This window comes from Sphaerodactylus townsendi, linkage group LG15 (assembly GCF_021028975.2).
Source record: "Sphaerodactylus townsendi isolate TG3544 linkage group LG15, MPM_Stown_v2.3, whole genome shotgun sequence".
NCBI lineage: Eukaryota > Metazoa > Chordata > Lepidosauria > Squamata > Sphaerodactylidae > Sphaerodactylus > Sphaerodactylus townsendi.
Window position 1 is genome coordinate 14625034 of NC_059439.1, and position 17554 is coordinate 14642587.

Genomic DNA, 17554 nt, shown 5'->3' on the forward strand with positions numbered 1-17554 from the left:
TTATCCGGCATCCTTTCCCCTCTGGTCCTTTTTCAGTCCCTACAAGAGAAAAGGCTTTCGCTGTTGAGAAATCACCATTGTTTCAAAATAAAAAGAAAGAAAGAGAAGAAGGGGGGAAAGCACCCTAGACCAAACAAATGCAGCATTCTGCTCTGGAAGCTTGAGTTGTAAACAGATTTAAAGAGTCGACTTGCGAAGCCCAGACGTCTGGCTAGAAATTGGCTGTGTGTGTCTATATCTGGTGCCGTGTGAGCGTTTGTATGTGTGGTATGTGTGTGTGTTGCTGTGAGTTTATGGCTCAGGATACGGCCCGCTTTGAAGTGATAAGGAACACAAAGCCGGAAGAGGCACCAGAGAACTCTGGATTTTCACAGAATGCACCAGACGGAAACAGACTTTATCCTCCAAGTGTTATTCTTTTACATTACAAAAAACACACCCCTCTTTTTCGTTTAAGTGTTCGGGTATAGCCGAAATCTATTCGCAGCCCCGTCCCCTCCCCCCATGCACACCCTTTCTCCAGACATCCTGGTAATTTAGGAGCTTCTGAAAGTTTTCGACTCTTGTTTGCTTTACAGTTGCTCAGTTCCTTAACCTTCAGAAATTTATACCCTATAAAGTTTTATGGCGGTCATATTCTTTTACGGCAGCCCACTGCGCGGAGTTTTCTTCTCTCTCTTTCTCCTTTATGACAACCTACTTTCTTCCGCTTCTCCTCCTGTAAGATCCCAACGTCCTTCGCCCGCCTTGCCTCGGTTCTGCCAAGCGAAAGGATTTTAAGGAGAGATTCGAAAAACCTCGAGCCAATTCCACTATTCCAAAGTGAACGCTCCAAAGAAAACCGGGGCTGTTCTCCTTGTCTGCCCGTTTGGTATCAGACACTGGAAATAAATGTGGAAGTTTGGCTTTTGTCTAAAGGCAGAGGTTTTGTCTAAAGAACAAGAGGATTTTTTCCCCTGGAAGCAGGATTTCAAGAGACTTTGGTGAATACTGGAATGATGGGCATTATTCTTTCGCTTTAGAAAGAAGGACAGGTTGAAGGTTTGGCATCTACACCCTTCGGGGAAGAGGAAAGGCACGTTTCTATAAACTGGATTCCACGTAGATTCTCTCTCTCTCTACTTGCCACCTATGAACACAACATTCACTCAACTCACTTACACCTTCATTCATTCATTCATTCACTCATCCAGCCAGCCATCTATCCATTCCTTTTCGTCCGCCTTCTTTTACAATCCGGGTCTCTTTCGTTAATAAAGACGCCTTTCGTCACAATTGAAAAGACGGAAAACCGCTTTTATTTCTGTTTTGCTGAATGGTTTTAGTGGTGCGGTAGGCGTAACACGGAAGCAAAAAATACACAGGAAATGAATTCTTAGAATCTCCCCCTTCCCGACTTTTTTTAAAGTAAAAAAAAACCACCTTCGGACCAAAAACAACAGAAAACCCCTCCCAGATCTTTATAATGCACCCTAAAGAGCCAAAAAACAGACAGTGAGGTTGCAAATATTTCTGAAATCTAATAGAAGCAGTATAATACAGGTGTGAGAAGCCCCCCCCCCAAAAAAAAAAACAAGGCTGAGTCATTAAACAATTGTGGGGGAGACCCACATTTCGACTTTACAGAATGAAACAAATAATGAAGGGGGTTTTTTTAACTAAAAAACTCTCACTTTTAACGAAATCATCTAATTTCTTTTTTAAAGCCATGCTTTAGCGCAAAAAAAAAGTTTTTAAAAAAGATTTCTTGTCTTCTCTCCTATAAGCCTACCCCTAGAGCTAGTGAAGAGATTTGCGGAGAGAATTTGTTTTGCAAAATGCGAATTGCCACCCTTGAAAAGGATGGAAGGGTGGCGTTTCGCAGCGTTATGTTCCAAGCTGGTTTGGACACCCGTCTAAAACCCAGGCGAGAAACGAAATGCAGCCAAACCAGAGCATCTTCTCAAATCTCAAATGTTGCTATAGAGGGCCTGTTCAAAAACTAATTTTAAAAAATGTTTATTTTTTCCTGGAACCGAAAGCTTCCTCGGGAATTCCATTGCAAAATTAGCGTAGTAAGACAAGGTGATATTGGACTAAGTTTGAGCGACACTCTAAGAATTAAGGGTTGAAGCTATAAAAAGCACCCAATCTACTATTTGCTTGGAATCCTACTAAAAAGAAAACTTATTTGGGGTAGGAAATACCCCGTGGATTTTGAGTGAAGTCATCACAACTCCTAAAATCTTTTTCCCCCCTTAAAAATGTTGAATATTTTACATTGAAGTCTATCCTAAAAAATTTGTGGCCCAACTTCGGAGCACCCTACAAAGCAGGGGAAGCTCTCCTCCAGGCTCAAAATACGCCTATCAAATCTCTACAGGAAAAAAACAACGGCTTAATCCTCAGGAAGAAACGGTACAAAAATCCTATACAGCATTCTATGAAATTAGATATCTCCGTTGGAACCGTTTCGCCCAGAAATTACCTGAAAGAGAGACATGGATTCCGCCTGTCTCTTGTCATAGTTCCCCCACCCAAAACCTGTCAGGACGTAGCAGTGTTACTTCTAGAAAGTACTGGTCGTTTAGCCTGGTAAGCACGGGAAAGGGATGGAGATAAATTATATACACAGATACCGGGCCAGTTCTGCAACTAGCAGGTATAGACCCCATTTTATATTCCTAAAAGCCACAGAAAAAACAAGCGGAACTTCACAAAAGCACAGTCACGAACACTGAAAACTTTTTTTTCCTTAAAAAATAAACACGTCATAGGATCACTTTTGTACTAAGTTACTTAACTACCTATTTCCCCCCGCCGATGCAAGGAGGAGGGGAGCTAGTTAGAAACAGTCAAAACAACAACAGAATCTTGTGGGGTAGGAGTCGAAAGGCGAGCAGATATGTGAGACCCCCAGCTGAGCTTTCAGGGCTGAGAATCCCATTCTTCCGAGTATGAAAGGAAGGATATTTTTTTTCCCCTTGTGTGTAAACAATGAGGATGGCTGTCTTTTATATTTGCGCGCAAGCGGAGCTCTCCCTCTCCGCCGAAGGCCATCCAAAGCTTTTTATGCCACTCGGAACTTTATTTTCGTGCTAACGTGAAAGATGGCTGCGTCCTCCTGGAGCAACGGGGGTTCAGACGAAAATATGCCTAGAACATTCAAGTATTAAAACTCCTCCGCAGAAACCTGCCTGGAGGAGGAGGAAAAGGAGGAGGAGAGGAAAGGTCCAGAGAAGTTCCCTCAAACCATGCTTGGCACTTGAATGGTTTTTCAGGATACTAATTTCCACCATAAACCATAAATAGCTTGACCCTCAAAACGCACGCGTTCTCTTCACTGTTGCGAAGGCAGGGATTTCTACCACCTGACCCTCGTGGGGGCGGAAGAGGAAGAAGCGTCCCTCTCTACCCCTTAAAAGTTAGGGACAACTTACGGGACACCTTAAGATCTCTTGAGCAAGCTTTTTGAAATGAAGGGGCGAAGAAGACCCCCCACCCTCCTTTGTGCCTAGTGGCAAGGTATCTACCCTGGTGCCACTGGGAACATTTTTATATCAATATATTTATATTGGGAAAGTCCCTCAGTTGTCTCTGGGGGACTTCTTTTTACGTAAGGGGTGGTGTTTCACTGTCCCCAATGAGGCTTACTCCAATTTAAGCCTATTCATTTCAGTGGGGAGCAACTCTGCGCGGGATTGTAGGATGCAGTAACATTTTCGCCCCCCTGCGACCAGGAAATTGGCTTAGGGGCTCTAAAATAGATGGAGGATCAAATGGGCTTTCCCTCCTGGTCTCCCCTCTGCAAGGAATATGGGACAAAGAAATTCGGGGGGGGGGGCACCCTCCTCCAGGAAATCCTGCAGAGATTCAGTGGTGGAGCCAGCGGTGGAGCCAATTTCCTGAAGCTGGCTCTAAGAGAACTTCCCAGTGGCGGGGGTGGGGGGCTCCTTGTCTGGGACAGTGTTTGGGCTGGGGCAGGAAAAAGTACACCTCAGGGAAGACTATCTCAAGGAGCCACCGGGGGTGCCCCGTGAAATCAACAGGAAAGTCTTGTCAATCATCAATCTGCAAGTGCCCGAGCTGCGATTCCTCACAGTGTAGCCTAACCTCCTCAACAGTTTTGAAAAGGGAGGGGGGGAGGAAGACGCAGAGGAACAGAACAGGTGTAATCGTTATGAACTCCTCTGAGCTAAACCAAGTAGTGTCTCTGCTCCGCTGTGCCTTCTTCCCCCAATCTCAAGCGATCATTGCCCATATATACAACATAAGTTTCAAAGACGGACGCAAACTGGGGGAGGAAAGAGGGAGGGGACCTTCATTCTTTCCCCTGTTCCTTGTTCATTTTCTTCATCTTCATCCTTCGGTTCTGAAACCAGATTTTGACTTGTCTCTCGCTCAGGTTGAGGAGGCGGGCCACTTCGTGTCTACGGTCCCTGGTGAGGTACATATTAAACAGAAACTCCTTCTCCAGTTCCAAGGTCTGGTACTTGGTGTAGGGACATCGTTTCTTCCGGGATGAGCGGGCGTGGAGCCAGTTGGCCGCGGGGTTACCTGGGAGAGGGAGAGAGAGGAGAAGCCCGTCAGCCAATTGCCAACAGAATGAAGTGCGCTTGGCTGACCCACCACCAGCTGGGAGAACTTTGAACCTGGCAGATCTGCACCCAGGAAGAAGGGGAGGGTTACAGTTGAGGATCTGGTGAAACCCCCACAGTTGCTGAACGTGTAACAACAGTGATATGCAAATAAGCAAAGTGGAGGCAAAGGATAATCTACCATCTACCTACAATAGGTTGGAGTATGTCATCCATGCAGTTACTGACAAGGAAGGAAGGAAGGAAGGAAGGAAGGAAGGAAGGAAGGAAGGAAGGAAGGAAGGAAGGAAGGAAGGAAGGAAGGAAGGAAGGAAGGAAGGAAGGAAGGAAGGAAGGAAGGAAGGAAGGAAGGAAGGAAGGAAGGAAGGAAGGAAGGAAGGAAGGAAGGAAGGAAGGAAGGAAGGAAGGAAGTTTGTAGGAGTTTGGGTGTTTTGTGACAAACTTATCCAAGGAAGGAAGAAGTTGAGACCATTTTGGAAGCGAATAAGAGTTCATACATAGAAAGAAGAAGGAAGGGCTGATCTATGCGCCTCTTTTCATAGTAATAATCTGAAATGAGCCCTATTTCAGAGTCATGGTTGTTTTTCCGAATGGCCTGGGTATGTTTCCCGCTTGCAAGCACCAACTAATTCATTAAAAAACATGCATAATTAAGCACTCTCCGTTCTCTCTCTCTCTCTTTTTTTAAAGCAAATCTTAATATAATATCCTCCCTACCAACGGGAAAGCAAGTTGCTTCTGGGTTGCCCAGAAAAGGGGTCTGCCTCAGGGCCCGTCTGTCTCTTTAAGACACTGACCAACAGCCAGGGGGAAGTAGCTTGAGGCACCAGCTACTTCCCAGAGCAAGCCTGGTGGGCTGCGCTCTCTGCCCCATGATACCCACAAGGCAATCCAACAGTGCCACCCTACTTATGCCATCCTACACAAGCTTTCCTGGCAATAAGCCCCACTGGAGTAGACTTGATTAGGATGCTGAGCAGACCTTCTTTAGGATCGCTCTCTGGGAAACCATTCAAACCTGGCGGTGGTGGAATATTTAAGGGGGTGGGGGTTCTACATAAGGCAGAAGAAAGGTTGCAAAGAGGATCCACCGCTCACTGACTTCTTACCAACGCTGTGGCTAGTCACGGGATTACTCGGGAGTAACCCCGGATACCGGGTGAAGATTTCTTCTGTTTGGCACCTCCAGCTTCTTCAAGGCCATTGGGGAGAGCAAAGCGCTGGGCACCCTCTTTCCTCACCTTACAAGAGGAGGCAGCGTCTATTTGCATGATATTTCATTGCCTTTCCACGTTCCCCCCCCCCTCCCCATTTTCCCTGCAGCACCCTTAGAGTTGAGATGAGATGGTTTGGTTCGTCCTCTTGTGGGAAAGAGGACCCTCCAACATGGGGCAGCAATGCCGCGAGAAAAGATAAGCCTTATTTACTTCCTGGGTGCCTCCTCCCCCTCCCCCCGCCTGGATTTTCCCCAAAGAGGAAGTCCAGAGCCCCGGGTCTTCCAGGAGTGGCGTTCTGCACTTGCAAAACCCATCCTGAGCGATTCTGTAGCCTGACAAATCCGACCCACCGTTTCTTCCCCAGAAGTGACTGGCTCTAATAGGCGGGATTAAATATTAAAGAAGAGACACGCTCTTAATAATTGATACGGCTACCTATCTTTTAATGGCGCGTGGGGGGGGGGGGGTGGTTCTCCACCAACGACCCTCTCCCCCCCCACCCCCGTTGCCTTTTTAAAATTCGTGTTTGTGTGATTTCTTGGCACTTCAAGGAAACATGACGTCCGCTGCAGGAAAACAAGTTTATCTTTCGTGCCACGCTATTCCCCAAACAGAAAAGGCGGGGGGGAAGGAGACGGCGAGAGAGAGAGTAATGTTTCTTTAGCACGCTACATTTAGGGAAACCAAAAACAAAAAAAGCCACCCCATAACATAAACCCACCGTTTCACGAATACGAAATTCCTACAGGGCTAAAAGGCTTGCTGAGGGGAAATGCTCTCCAATTCTTTCTCTCTTTTTTTTGGGGGGGGGGGAGGGGTGTCAGACTTTTGTTTCTGTCCCTCCTTTGCTTTCTATTTCTTTTGGCCTTTTTTTTTTTTTTTTGCAGCCATCAGCCAAAGTCTGCCTTCTTTAAGCCACGCTCAGCCCCAGATGCTATTCCTCAGCCCTCTGGAACCAGTTTTAAGGAGGCAGGGTTCTCCAACGTCTTCAGTGGGTGCAGGGGCGGGGGGGGGGAGTGGGGCACAGCCGGGTGAAGAAAAGACCTATTTCCCATTCTTCTCCACTGTCCGGCTTCATCCTGGAAGCCGAGTCTTTCTGCCCATCTCCCCAGCACAAACACGCCTTGTTCCCCCCCGCCCGCCCTCCCCCTGTGCGAGAGCCAGCGGCCGGGGGACAGAAGGACACCAATCTGGGTTTCCATGCACGCTCTTTTCCCGGCTGCAATTCCGGATCGGGATCAGAACTCGAGAGAGAGGCAAAGAAATGCGTTTACGCGAAGACAGAAATGCACGAAGTGGCGTTTCCAAAGGGCCAAGGGGATTTCTGTCCTGGAGAGCTGTTGTTGTTGTTTTTTAAAGCGGCCAAGTCGGTTTTCAAAGGCGAAGCTTCCCCCCGAGGCACCCTCCAAAATACGGCCCCCAAATCTGTTTCCAACCCCGGATACCGGGTGAAGATTTCTTCTGTTTGGCACCTCCAGCTTCTTCAAGGCCATTGGGGAGAGCAAAGCGTTGGGCACCCTCTTTCCTCACCTTACAAGAGGAGGCAGCGTCTATTTGCATGATATTTCATTGCCTTTCCACGCTCCCCCCCCCCCTCCCCATTTTCCCTGCCTTTTTTTTCTCTCCCGGTCGCGAAACGCCCCACACGATTAAGTTTAAGACTTTGCCAGTCTGTTGTTCCCTCTAGCAAATAAAAAGATCCAATTAAGCTCGTTTCTCTTTTTACTGTGTTGTTGGGGAAAGAAAAGGGGGGGGGGAATCGCGGCTCTGAAATATTCATACGCACGTCGGGCGCATTTCATAAGCAAACGACAGTCAGCGATCGGGGGCGAGAGCGACAGGAGAAGGGACCGGGGGTCTTTCGAGGTAAACAAGGGCGCACAACGACCAAGCCCCCCCCCCGCGACGCCTCCACGTGAACTTCTCCCCATTCCCTGTTTTGAAATGGAGAAGCACAAAACACCCCCGAATATTTCCTCCCAGTCCCCTTCAGCACCCTTTCCGCAACATCGCGCCCGCACAAACCAACGCACAACGCCTCCATATTTCCTCGTCCCCCAGCCTGGCACAAAAGAATTTACTACAGGCGAGTTAGTCACTTGGACTTGTTTAGGGTGGCGAGGCATTCCCCCCCCCTCCCTCCCGCCCTCCTGCACATTATTTCATTTCAGTTTTTTTTTAAAAAAACACACACACAACAACAACAATCTCGATTTTCGTCCATTTCCTCTCCCCCTCCCATCCTAGATTAGGACGACTGGATTTTGGAGGGGGGGGAGAAGGAAAAGGGGTCTCCTTTTAAGACCTGCAATATTTTTTTTTTGTTTAAAGCTTCCCTCTCCCATTGTGCCGTTTTATGACACCCCCACCCCCACCCCTCTTCGGGTTGTTGTTGTTGTTTCCTTCTTCCTCTTAATGCTGTTTACTTCCTCACTTTTTCTTTTTTATAACTTACTTTGATCTGGCCTGCTTTTGTCTTCGCTTCCTTCACAAACTTTATTGTCCTCGAAGCCGGGCCTTTGATTGGAAGCGGTCCCTTCCCTTGCAGCCGCGGTTTCTAAATGGTACTCCTGTGTGCCCTGTTTACGGATCTCCCCGGGATGTCCCAGCAGCGGTTCTGTTTTAACTGCTCCCTGCCCGGCTATGTTTTCTGTTCTGGGCACGGGGTCCAGCCAGCTGCGTAGATACCTACTCTCGGAGGTTGGGAGGTTTTGATGCTGAATGTAGGGATGGTAGACCGAAGGAAGGGTGGTCGCACTGTGTGGCGTCAGAGGCGTCCAGGAAGCGCTGAAAACGGCCGATTTGGGCTGGAAACTACAGGAGGGGAACTCGAGGGACTCTGTGTGGCTAGTCTGCCTGGAGTTTGCATACTGGCCCGACGAGAATTTGGCCGCGGGAGATTCTTCGCTGTCATGACTTATAATGGAGTCGACATAATAATTGCTAAGGGTTCCAGAAATGGACATCCTTGGACATCCTAAGGAGCCCCCACAGTTCAGTGAAGGGGAAAAACACCCAAAAATAAACACAGGAGCAATAAAACCCAATAAAAAAAAGACAGGCGCAGGTCTGGAGCTAGCTGGTTTCTAGAGGTCATGGAAGTACGGAAGGGTGCTGGGTGGCGGGTGGTGGCGGGGGGCTGTAAAAAACAGGCGAGGCGGCCGCCTGACCCCCTTTTTCCTCCTCCAGCATCAACTTCCTAGCCAAGAAAAAGTACAGTCGGGACTGCCGGGCTGGGAGCTTCCAGCAAAATGATTGGTCAAACTTTTTTCGTGAGGCTGATAAAGCGTCAGGGCCGGCGTAAATCAATCCGGGCGGAGGGGGTTGCGCCGGGCTGTCAAACCGCCCTCCGCATTCCATATCAAGGATAGATGGTGTTATGTTGAGGCGATGTAGCAAAACGTCAGGAGTTCAGAAAGCGCGAAACGTACAGTGCAAACGGGGGGGGATAGGGGGGCAGGGGAGGGGGCGTGGGGGCGGAGGGGACGTGCTGCGGTGTATGTGTGTGAGGGGGGGGGGCTAAAGAGATCCCTCTGTCTCTCTCCCCCCCCTTGTGAAACATGAAAGAGAAATGCTGAGTTTTGCCCTCTCTTTGCCTCCTGTAATACTCTTCCGGGGAATTCTTTTCCTCCCATCTATTTCTCCTCCTAATCCACCCCCCATCAATGAACTGCAATTCTAGGCTGGCTTTCTCCCCCCCCGCCCCCACCTCCTCCTCCCAAGTTGGCATTTCGCTGAATGTATATTAAATAATAGAAAGTGAAACTTTAAAGTTGGCTAGAAGAAGGCCAAAGGAATATCTTTCTCTGGAAGGCTTGTATGGGAAAGAGGGGGTGGTTGGAGGGGGGTCGTGGATTGTAAACTCTGGGTAGAGGTTTTTGTAACGAACGGTTCTCTAATTTTAATGCCATCTTTAAACATTAACTGTCCCAGGTTTGCATGTTATAGCGTGTATGTGCGCTCCCTATTGAATACCAACGCCTGCCTATCGTATATGACGGGTGTGTATTTGCATGTATAATATATATGCATGTCTGTTATGTATGCATCCATCGCGTTTCCCCTATAGGAAGAGTATATAATTTAAAGACATGATGGAGACATGAGTTCATGTAAAGGACTGTCTGTCTCCATAATATACACATATATGTATGTGCTTGTATGCACAATATGTAATGGCATTGATGTTTAAAACACTGTTCTTTTGACTTACGCACCATGACCACCCGATAGATAGATAGATAGATAGATAGATAGATAGATAGATAGATAGATAGATAGATAGATAGATAGATAGATAGATAGATAGATAGATAGATAGATAGATAGATAGATAGATAGATAGATAGATAGATAGATAGATAGATAGATAGATAGATAGATAGATAGATAGATAGATAGATAGATAGATAGATAGATAGATAGATAGATTCATTCTATGGGCTTCTGGGAAAATATCCCGGTTTGTTTTGGACGCATGGGGAAGGGATTGAGGGGGGGGGGGGGGGGACTGGGTTGCCATTCAGAGATCAACATTCTCTCTCGCCCCTTTCCCTCCCCGCCATATACACGCACTTTAATTTTACTACCCTTGTAAAATGTCCAATCCGGTACTGATCCTCTTTGTTTCCCTACAGAAGGCGTTAGACTTGAGACGGTTAAATAGTTGAATAAAACTTACATTAGCTTTCTTTGATTTTTATAGCCTTGAATTTACTGCCTGTGGAAAAGGAGGTTGTTAAAAAAAAGAGAGAGAGCGACACAGAGAGAGAGAAAGAGAGAAAGCCAGGGGGTGTCTCGCACATTTCAGAGCAATGCTTCGCCTCCTCTCCTTCCGCAGCCTTTTTTGACGCCCGTCATCCCGTCTAGTTAAGCCGAAACTTTGGCATTTAAACCGACGGTCCCGCTCTACGCATTTACTCCGGAGTCGTCCTACTCAAGAGAGGGGCTGTGGAATGCAGTCTCGGTCCTGTGCCCATCTGCGTGCCAGTTTGTTCCCACTTATTGCTGGGGGATTCACTTCCAAGTAAAGTGCATTTAAGGACCGCAGGGCGCGACCAGTGGAAGTCCAAAGAACTATACTTGACGCAGTGGGTTTTGGCTTAAGAGCCTTGTGCATTTTTTTGTGTTTGTCTTTGTCAATGACTCCACAATGCTCCCTCGTAAATTCGCCTTTATTCTAATGTGGTGGATTTAGTTTTCTTGTGAATAGAGTAGGAAGTATCTGGGAAGCAGAGGCTCCTCCAGCGCTATAAAGAGAGATTCCCTTTGGGGGGCGGGGGACGGGACCCAACGCGCTGAGACTGGATTTTTCAACGCTGATGAAGGGGGGAAAGGTACCATAAGGAAGGCAGATTCCTTCCAAATGGGGCTCCTGGAAGGATCGATTGAACGGTTCTCAGTCCACTTTGGACTTCCCAAGAAGGCATTATGATCCTCGGAGATACCAGTGGGGTAATGGATCCTAAAAGAGATAGATCCATCTTTACATTTCTTATCATAAAGTAAACAGAGACTGGCAGCCCCCAAATCACACTTTTGTTTTGTATTCTTCTCCTAAGGGAGGGAGATGATGTAAGTGTCTGTGTGGCCTACAAGGATATTGTGTCGGTAGGGAGCAAAACAGATCATGGGGGGGGGGGGAGTATGAGTGGTAGAAAAAGAGGCAGAAAGAGAGAGAAGAAAGGAAGGATGAATGGACGGGCTGATGAAGAGAAATTGTTTTCCCCTAGTAAAGATTTTTAAATATAATTAAAAGAAGCCCCAAGTAAACAAAACTGCCTTCTCAGCATTTACAGTAATTTGCTTGGAAGCAATTCCCTCTGAAACCGATGGATGGGTAGATTTTGGAGGCCAGCCCCAAGTAAACGTGCTAAAATGGCAGCGAATGGGGTAGAAATGAGTAAAAGGCTCAAGTTAGGACCTTTGAGTTTTCAGAGAATATTCTGGGAAGTGAATACAAATAGCTACAGAGTTATCCTGTGCAGTTACTCTGGCGGAAACCCATTCATTTCAATGGACCGATTGGGTAGGATTGCATTACGCCAGACAGACAAACAATTTAGCAAACAGGCTCTGCTTTTTTCTGTTGAAGGTTTCAAGCAACACCCGAAACAAAATCTAAAATCTGTCTGCCGCCCATGTCTAGTCTGATAGGCTGTACTAAGGGAAAGAAACTGATATACCTGCAAAACTGATTTGAGAGAGAAGTCCCTGTCTAACTTTCCCACAGAAATAAATAGGATTTAAAAGTTATCTGAGGGGGTCCGCTCGCTCCCCCTTCCAGCTAGAAACCTATATTGCAACCACAAACCAATATCAAGAAAGAAGAGTAACCCCAGCATTCTGAAAATCAACTTTGGAGTCAGTTGCAGAATTTGTGTGAGCTTCAAAGAATCCCCCTCCGACTTGCTTTTCAGACAGTTTAGATTTGGGTCATCTGCTATTACGCTGCCTTCACCTCGCTTATTCTTGGGGCAATCTTGGTCATATAAACACAACCATCTTCTCTTAGGAAACCTTGTTTTTTAAAAAAAAGATCAGCCCAGCCAGATTTTTCCTAACTGAAAAAGAACAAAACTTCTCCAGCATTAAATTTCTTCACCGTTAACAAGATCCCTGGACTATAATGTAGTTAAAACTGAAATGAGAGCATATATTGGGCTTTATGGCCTCGCAGAAATGGTGGTTGCTTTTTTAAATGTATCAACCTGAGGTGGAGGAGGCCTCTCTATTTATTTATGTATTGACTTGAGTCAAAAATATGAGAAAACTGAGTGAAAGGTGTTGTGGAGAAGGAAAAGGCTGGCCGGTCTGGAATAAGCAGACATTTTTGGATGGTTGTTCCAGGGAGGGGGTTAAAATTAAGTAGCTATGAAATTTACTGAACATTAATTGAAAGGAAACACCTGTTCGGTGTTTTGCAAGATAAATTGTCCGTGTTTTACCTACAATAAATATATTCTGGGGGAAATCCTCGGGCACCTCCTATAAATAATTATGAGGCATGTCAGCGGTGGAGTATATAATTTTGCAGAGTAGATAAATTCATACCAAAATGACTTCAGGAGAGAGATTCTCAAGCAGAACTCTGGACTTTCAGGGTTCCCCAGTGAACTTCAGCCACACAAGAAGACCTGCAAAAGCCATTTACCTTCCCCTCTTCTGGAGTTTTGTCCAGGGATATATTAATTTTAATTTCTTCTACTCTTTTAAAACGTGCATTACTGTGGATTTCATCCCTCACATTCTGCCGTGGAAGGCTTCATACCAGTCCTCCGTCCCTGGAAGCTTTTGGGGAGGAAGTGATCTTTCTAAATTATTTTTGCTGTTTTTGCTCAGCTAAGAAGTACAGTTCCTTAAAGGAAGCAAACCAAAGGTTTTTTTTTTCTTTTAAACAAAAATCAAACCTACCCCCAATTCTTTGCATGGAAAAAGTGGAACACAACCCCATCCTCAGGCATTCTCAACTAAAGTCTTTTTTGGGTTGTTTTTTTTTAAGTAAGGCTACACTGTGTAGTGGTCACTAAACAATTTTGTCAAATATTTTAGTCTCCCATTCAATTCTGCTGCTGAAGGACTCCGAGTGAAGCAGTTTACACCAGCTGAAATCAATAGGAATAGAGATGTTTGGGTTTCCTTTCTGTCTTAAACGTATTTCGGATTGAGGATCAGGATGTATCAGAAAAAATCCATTTGGGCCAGTTTCAAAGATCAGTTTCTTAAATAGTGTTAATTACTCTCCGTGTGCCTGCAAAAGAAACCCGAACTGCTACCGTCATATTGAACCCTTAAACTGTTCAGAAATGTCTTTATTGTTTGTGATGGAGAGTTCAAATGTTATTTTTTTAAGAGAAACCCACAAGTGCCATGTTGCACCTTCATATGGTTAATTTGGGGGAGTGGAGAAGGGTAGTAAGTTTTTGTTAGTTTGATGTATTCCAATTTTTTTTAAAAAAAATTAAAAGGTCACTTCTTAAAACTAAAAGTGTGGTTTGTGAAAAGTCAGCAACAAACCCTCCAACCCTCATTTTGATGAATTATAAGACCTGAGGTCCAAATCTTGTGTAACTCATTTCTTACCAGAAACAGTCACCAAGAAGGGTCAGTTTAAAAAAACAAAATACTGGAAATATTATCCTTTTATCCTTGTTTATGCATACATGAGATGATAGATAGATAGATAGATAGATAGATAGATAGATAGATAGATAGATAGATAGATAGATAGATAGATAGATAGATAGATAGATAGATAGATAGATAGATAGATAGATAGATAGATAGATAGATGATAGATAGATAGATAGATAGATAGATAGATAGGTAGGTAGGTAGGTAGGTAGGTAGGTAGGTAGGTAGGTAGGTAGGTAGGTAGGTAGGTAGGTAGGTAGGTAGGTAGGTAGGTAGGTAGGTAGGTAGGTAGGTAGGTAGGTAGGTAGGTAGGTAGGTAGGTAGGTAGATAGATAGATAGATAGATAGATAGATAGATGATAGATGATAGATGATAGATGATAGATAGATAGATAGATAGATAGATAGATAGATAGATAGATAGATAGATAGATAGATAGATAGATAGATAGATAGATAGATAGATAGATAGAGTTTTGTTTTTCCAAGGGGACTGAGAGCATCTTACTCCAGAGCAGTATAATAATGCAGAGTAAGTTGGAAATGTTGGGGGGAGGGTGTGAGAACCCCCTTCAAACAGCTACACCAGGATTCCCAACAGGTTAGGTCGAAACTCTAAGATTTAAGGCTATTTGAAGATTGCTAACAGTATACCACTCAGAAGAACAGCCCAGTTGAAATCAGAGATGGTTTAACCCACCCACCCCCCCTCTAACTGAAACATACAAATACCTTTGATTGGAAGTTAAGTCCTTTTGATTACAGTGGAATTGACTTCCAAGTAAATGTGCTTGGGTTTCAGTCCCGAAGTCTCCATCCAAATCCATTTACCTTCTGGAGCAGCCTGCCCAGCTAGCAGAGGGCTATTTTGAAGTGAAGGGGGGGGGGTGGGTTTTAGGGAGCCATTGAAATCACAGAGACTTTTGGGGACAGTGGTGATAACTCCACAGGCGATGCACAGAAGCCCCACTGCAGGCAAGGACATCTCTTCCCGGAAAATGGGATCGTAGGCTAACAATGCCCTCCTATGGATAGTTACACTTTCCAAAAAGGGTCTCTTTCACCCAAGCAGAGGTGTTTAACCTACAGGCTGGAAAGGGCTTAAATCCAAGGGTGGCCGTTGAACTGACTTGCAACTTGCTCCAAAGTCAGGAATCTCAGATCCCCTCCTCTAAGGACAGCTATTGTGCATTTTACAGCCCAAAAACACCTAGGACATAAACTGATTTGCAAACGAAGTCAGGAGACAAAATGGAAATGTGTAGCAAACAGATATTTTGACATTATTCGTTCAGCCTGTCGGCTCTGGCTGAGGAAAGGACCATTGGTCTGGAGTTCAGGGGAAGGGAAGCCAGAAAGTCTGTATTTTGTTACCATAGTGTTGATTCTTTTCTTTCCCTTAAGAGAAAGCTACCTTTTCCCCATTTCCTGTGCTAGCTCAGGGTTATGAATGCTACTGTTTTGGCTGCGATTTTTTTTTTTTTGGTAAGAAAGTGGAGAGAGCCAAAGAGAGGGAAGGAGAGAGAGAAAGAACATTCCTTGTCTGAAGCAAAGCCATTCTTGCGTGTGGGTCATGTTCCAGAGTTGAAACTGGATCTTAGCTTCAAAACCCTGTTCCAAGCGATGTTTATCATCTTAGCAGTTAATAAAGCGGTGAGAAATCCATTGTAAAGTTAGAGGCCCCTCCATGGGGGAAGGGTGAAGAGAAAAAAAAAACTACTAATCCGAGTTGTTTTGGAATCAGCATTCCACTCCCCAAGGTGGATTTAAGTTTGCACAGAGTTTGCTCCTGGGAAGGAGAGCAAAAAATATTCAAATCCGCCTCCGAAAGCACAATACTGTGCACATTTGCGCAAAAAAGTAAGATGAGTAAATTGTTCATTATTGGCCTCTTCTTAAGTCAGGGCACAGTGTCTTAAAAGGAAGAAAATAAAATGCATGTAAACTTGTAAACTGACAGTTTTAAGTCCTCAAAGTCCGGCCATGCTGGAAATGGGATTGCTCTTGAGAACACGGTTTGCCGGATTCTAAAAACTGGAACCTAATTGTTATTGCGTATTCAGTGCAGAGGTTACTTTGGAGTAAACGTTCAGAAGGACTGGGCACCTGAGCGAATCGACCACATCGAATTTCATCCAACATGAACGTTACAATGAAAATTATTCCAGAAATAAGGACGGCACTGTGTTTTTTTGAACTGATACTGACCAGAACTATAACTCTGTTGAAAATTAGTAGTAAATATGTTCTCGAGGCTGGCTTCTATGTCTAAATAAGTAAGCAAACGTATAGCGACCCCCCCCCCACCTTTGCTGACACTCAAGTGTCATTGATTCAAATTGATCTTTTTGATGGATACAGTTCAATTATTTAGACTCCGAACGGAAACAACAGCGGGAAGGTCTCTTGCGAAAGTCCCCTCGAAATGCACGAGAGGGGGCCCCTAAAGTACTGAAGTCAGTGAGACTTCCCTCAAGTGAATTAGATTTGAAGGGTTACCCCCCTGTGAGATCTGTACACTACAATTATTACTGTTGTCAGTAATAGTAGAGCCAGCAACGGTAGGGATGGTATTTGTGATTGAACTACTTCCACGCAGTTGGATCGTCGACTGCGGACCTAAATTGACTTTGGACATAAAGCTTCATAGCTGCCTACCAGGCCGTTTGGTATTTGCCAGCCAGTCCAGATGACCAGAAGAAGTGTGCCCGGGTTCCTTCACTTCACCAGTTGACAATCCGAAAGGGGAGTGAAAGATAGAGGAAATGGATCGAAGCTTTTCAAGGTAGATAAGTGCCAAGGAACCCCCCAACATCATTTATAGCTTTATTATTAAAGTAGCTGGAAGAACAGTCCCTGAACTGTTTGGTGTGCGAGCCCCAAATGAGACACCCGCACAGGTATTACAATTAGATTTCTAAAGAGATTGAGCCTTGCTCTCAAGGGGGGGGGGAGAGAAAGGGGGGGAGACAAGAAAAAGTCCTTTTTGGAAACATGGTGCCTCTGAAGGTCCTGGAAGCGGAGGAATGAAGGAAGAGACTGTTGGACTCCAAGAAGACCAGGAGAAAAGAGTATGGTGAACTTCAGGGACCGGATTTACCAAAGTCAGGGTCTTTTACCCATGGTAGGGGCGACGGGGTGATGGAGGCATATATCTCCGGCCCAGCCGGAGTTTGCCAGGTTGGTCTGTTTTCCATTTTGCAAACCCCTTCCCCAACATTTACCTTCGTTTTAGTGGCCGACGTCCTGGAGGCGACTTCAGGTAAGACTGGTCTTCTCTTTCTTACTTTGGAAGGGGCAGAAATAAACCAAGCTCCATCAACGGAGCGAGAGTCAGAAATTAAGTGGGGATAGAAACACTTTGGATCCTCCACCCCCGCCTCTTCCTTTGCAAGGTTTCCTATCCTGTTCTGTCCTTCTTCCCCCAAACCCTATGCTCAGTTATAATCCAAAATGGCACGGCATAGCCTATTTTTTTGGCTATTCAAGAGTTCCTGCAATTCTTTTCTCCCCGCATTGCAAACTGGATCCTAAACCTAAACCGGATCCAGAGCAGGATTCCCGGGGACTCATTTTAAACCCAGCAATCCTATATTCACCTACTTGTTTTCAGTCCCCTCTGAGATC

The 17554-nt window shown here is 45.5% G+C and overlaps 1 protein-coding gene across 2 annotated transcripts in view; it reads right to left on the reverse strand.

Annotated features, from left to right (window-relative positions):
• Nucleotides 1–1275: 1275 nt before the first annotated feature.
• Nucleotides 1276–17554, reverse strand: part of HOXB9 (homeobox B9) — a 41486-nt gene continuing 25207 nt past the window's right edge. Inside the window, exons 1-2 of one of the 2 annotated variants that reach the window (XM_048517886.1) lie at nucleotides 8250–9165; nucleotides 1276–4536 (exon numbers count right to left, since the gene is read on the reverse strand). In XM_048517886.1, the coding sequence (XP_048373843.1) occupies nucleotides 4301–4536; nucleotides 8250–8760 (747 nt within the window). In that variant the 5' untranslated portion in view covers nucleotides 8761–9165 and the 3' untranslated portion in view covers nucleotides 1276–4300. Of the gene's footprint in view, nucleotides 4537–8249; nucleotides 9166–17554 lie in introns of those variants that run through there. The other variant, XM_048517885.1, reaches the window with a different exon arrangement.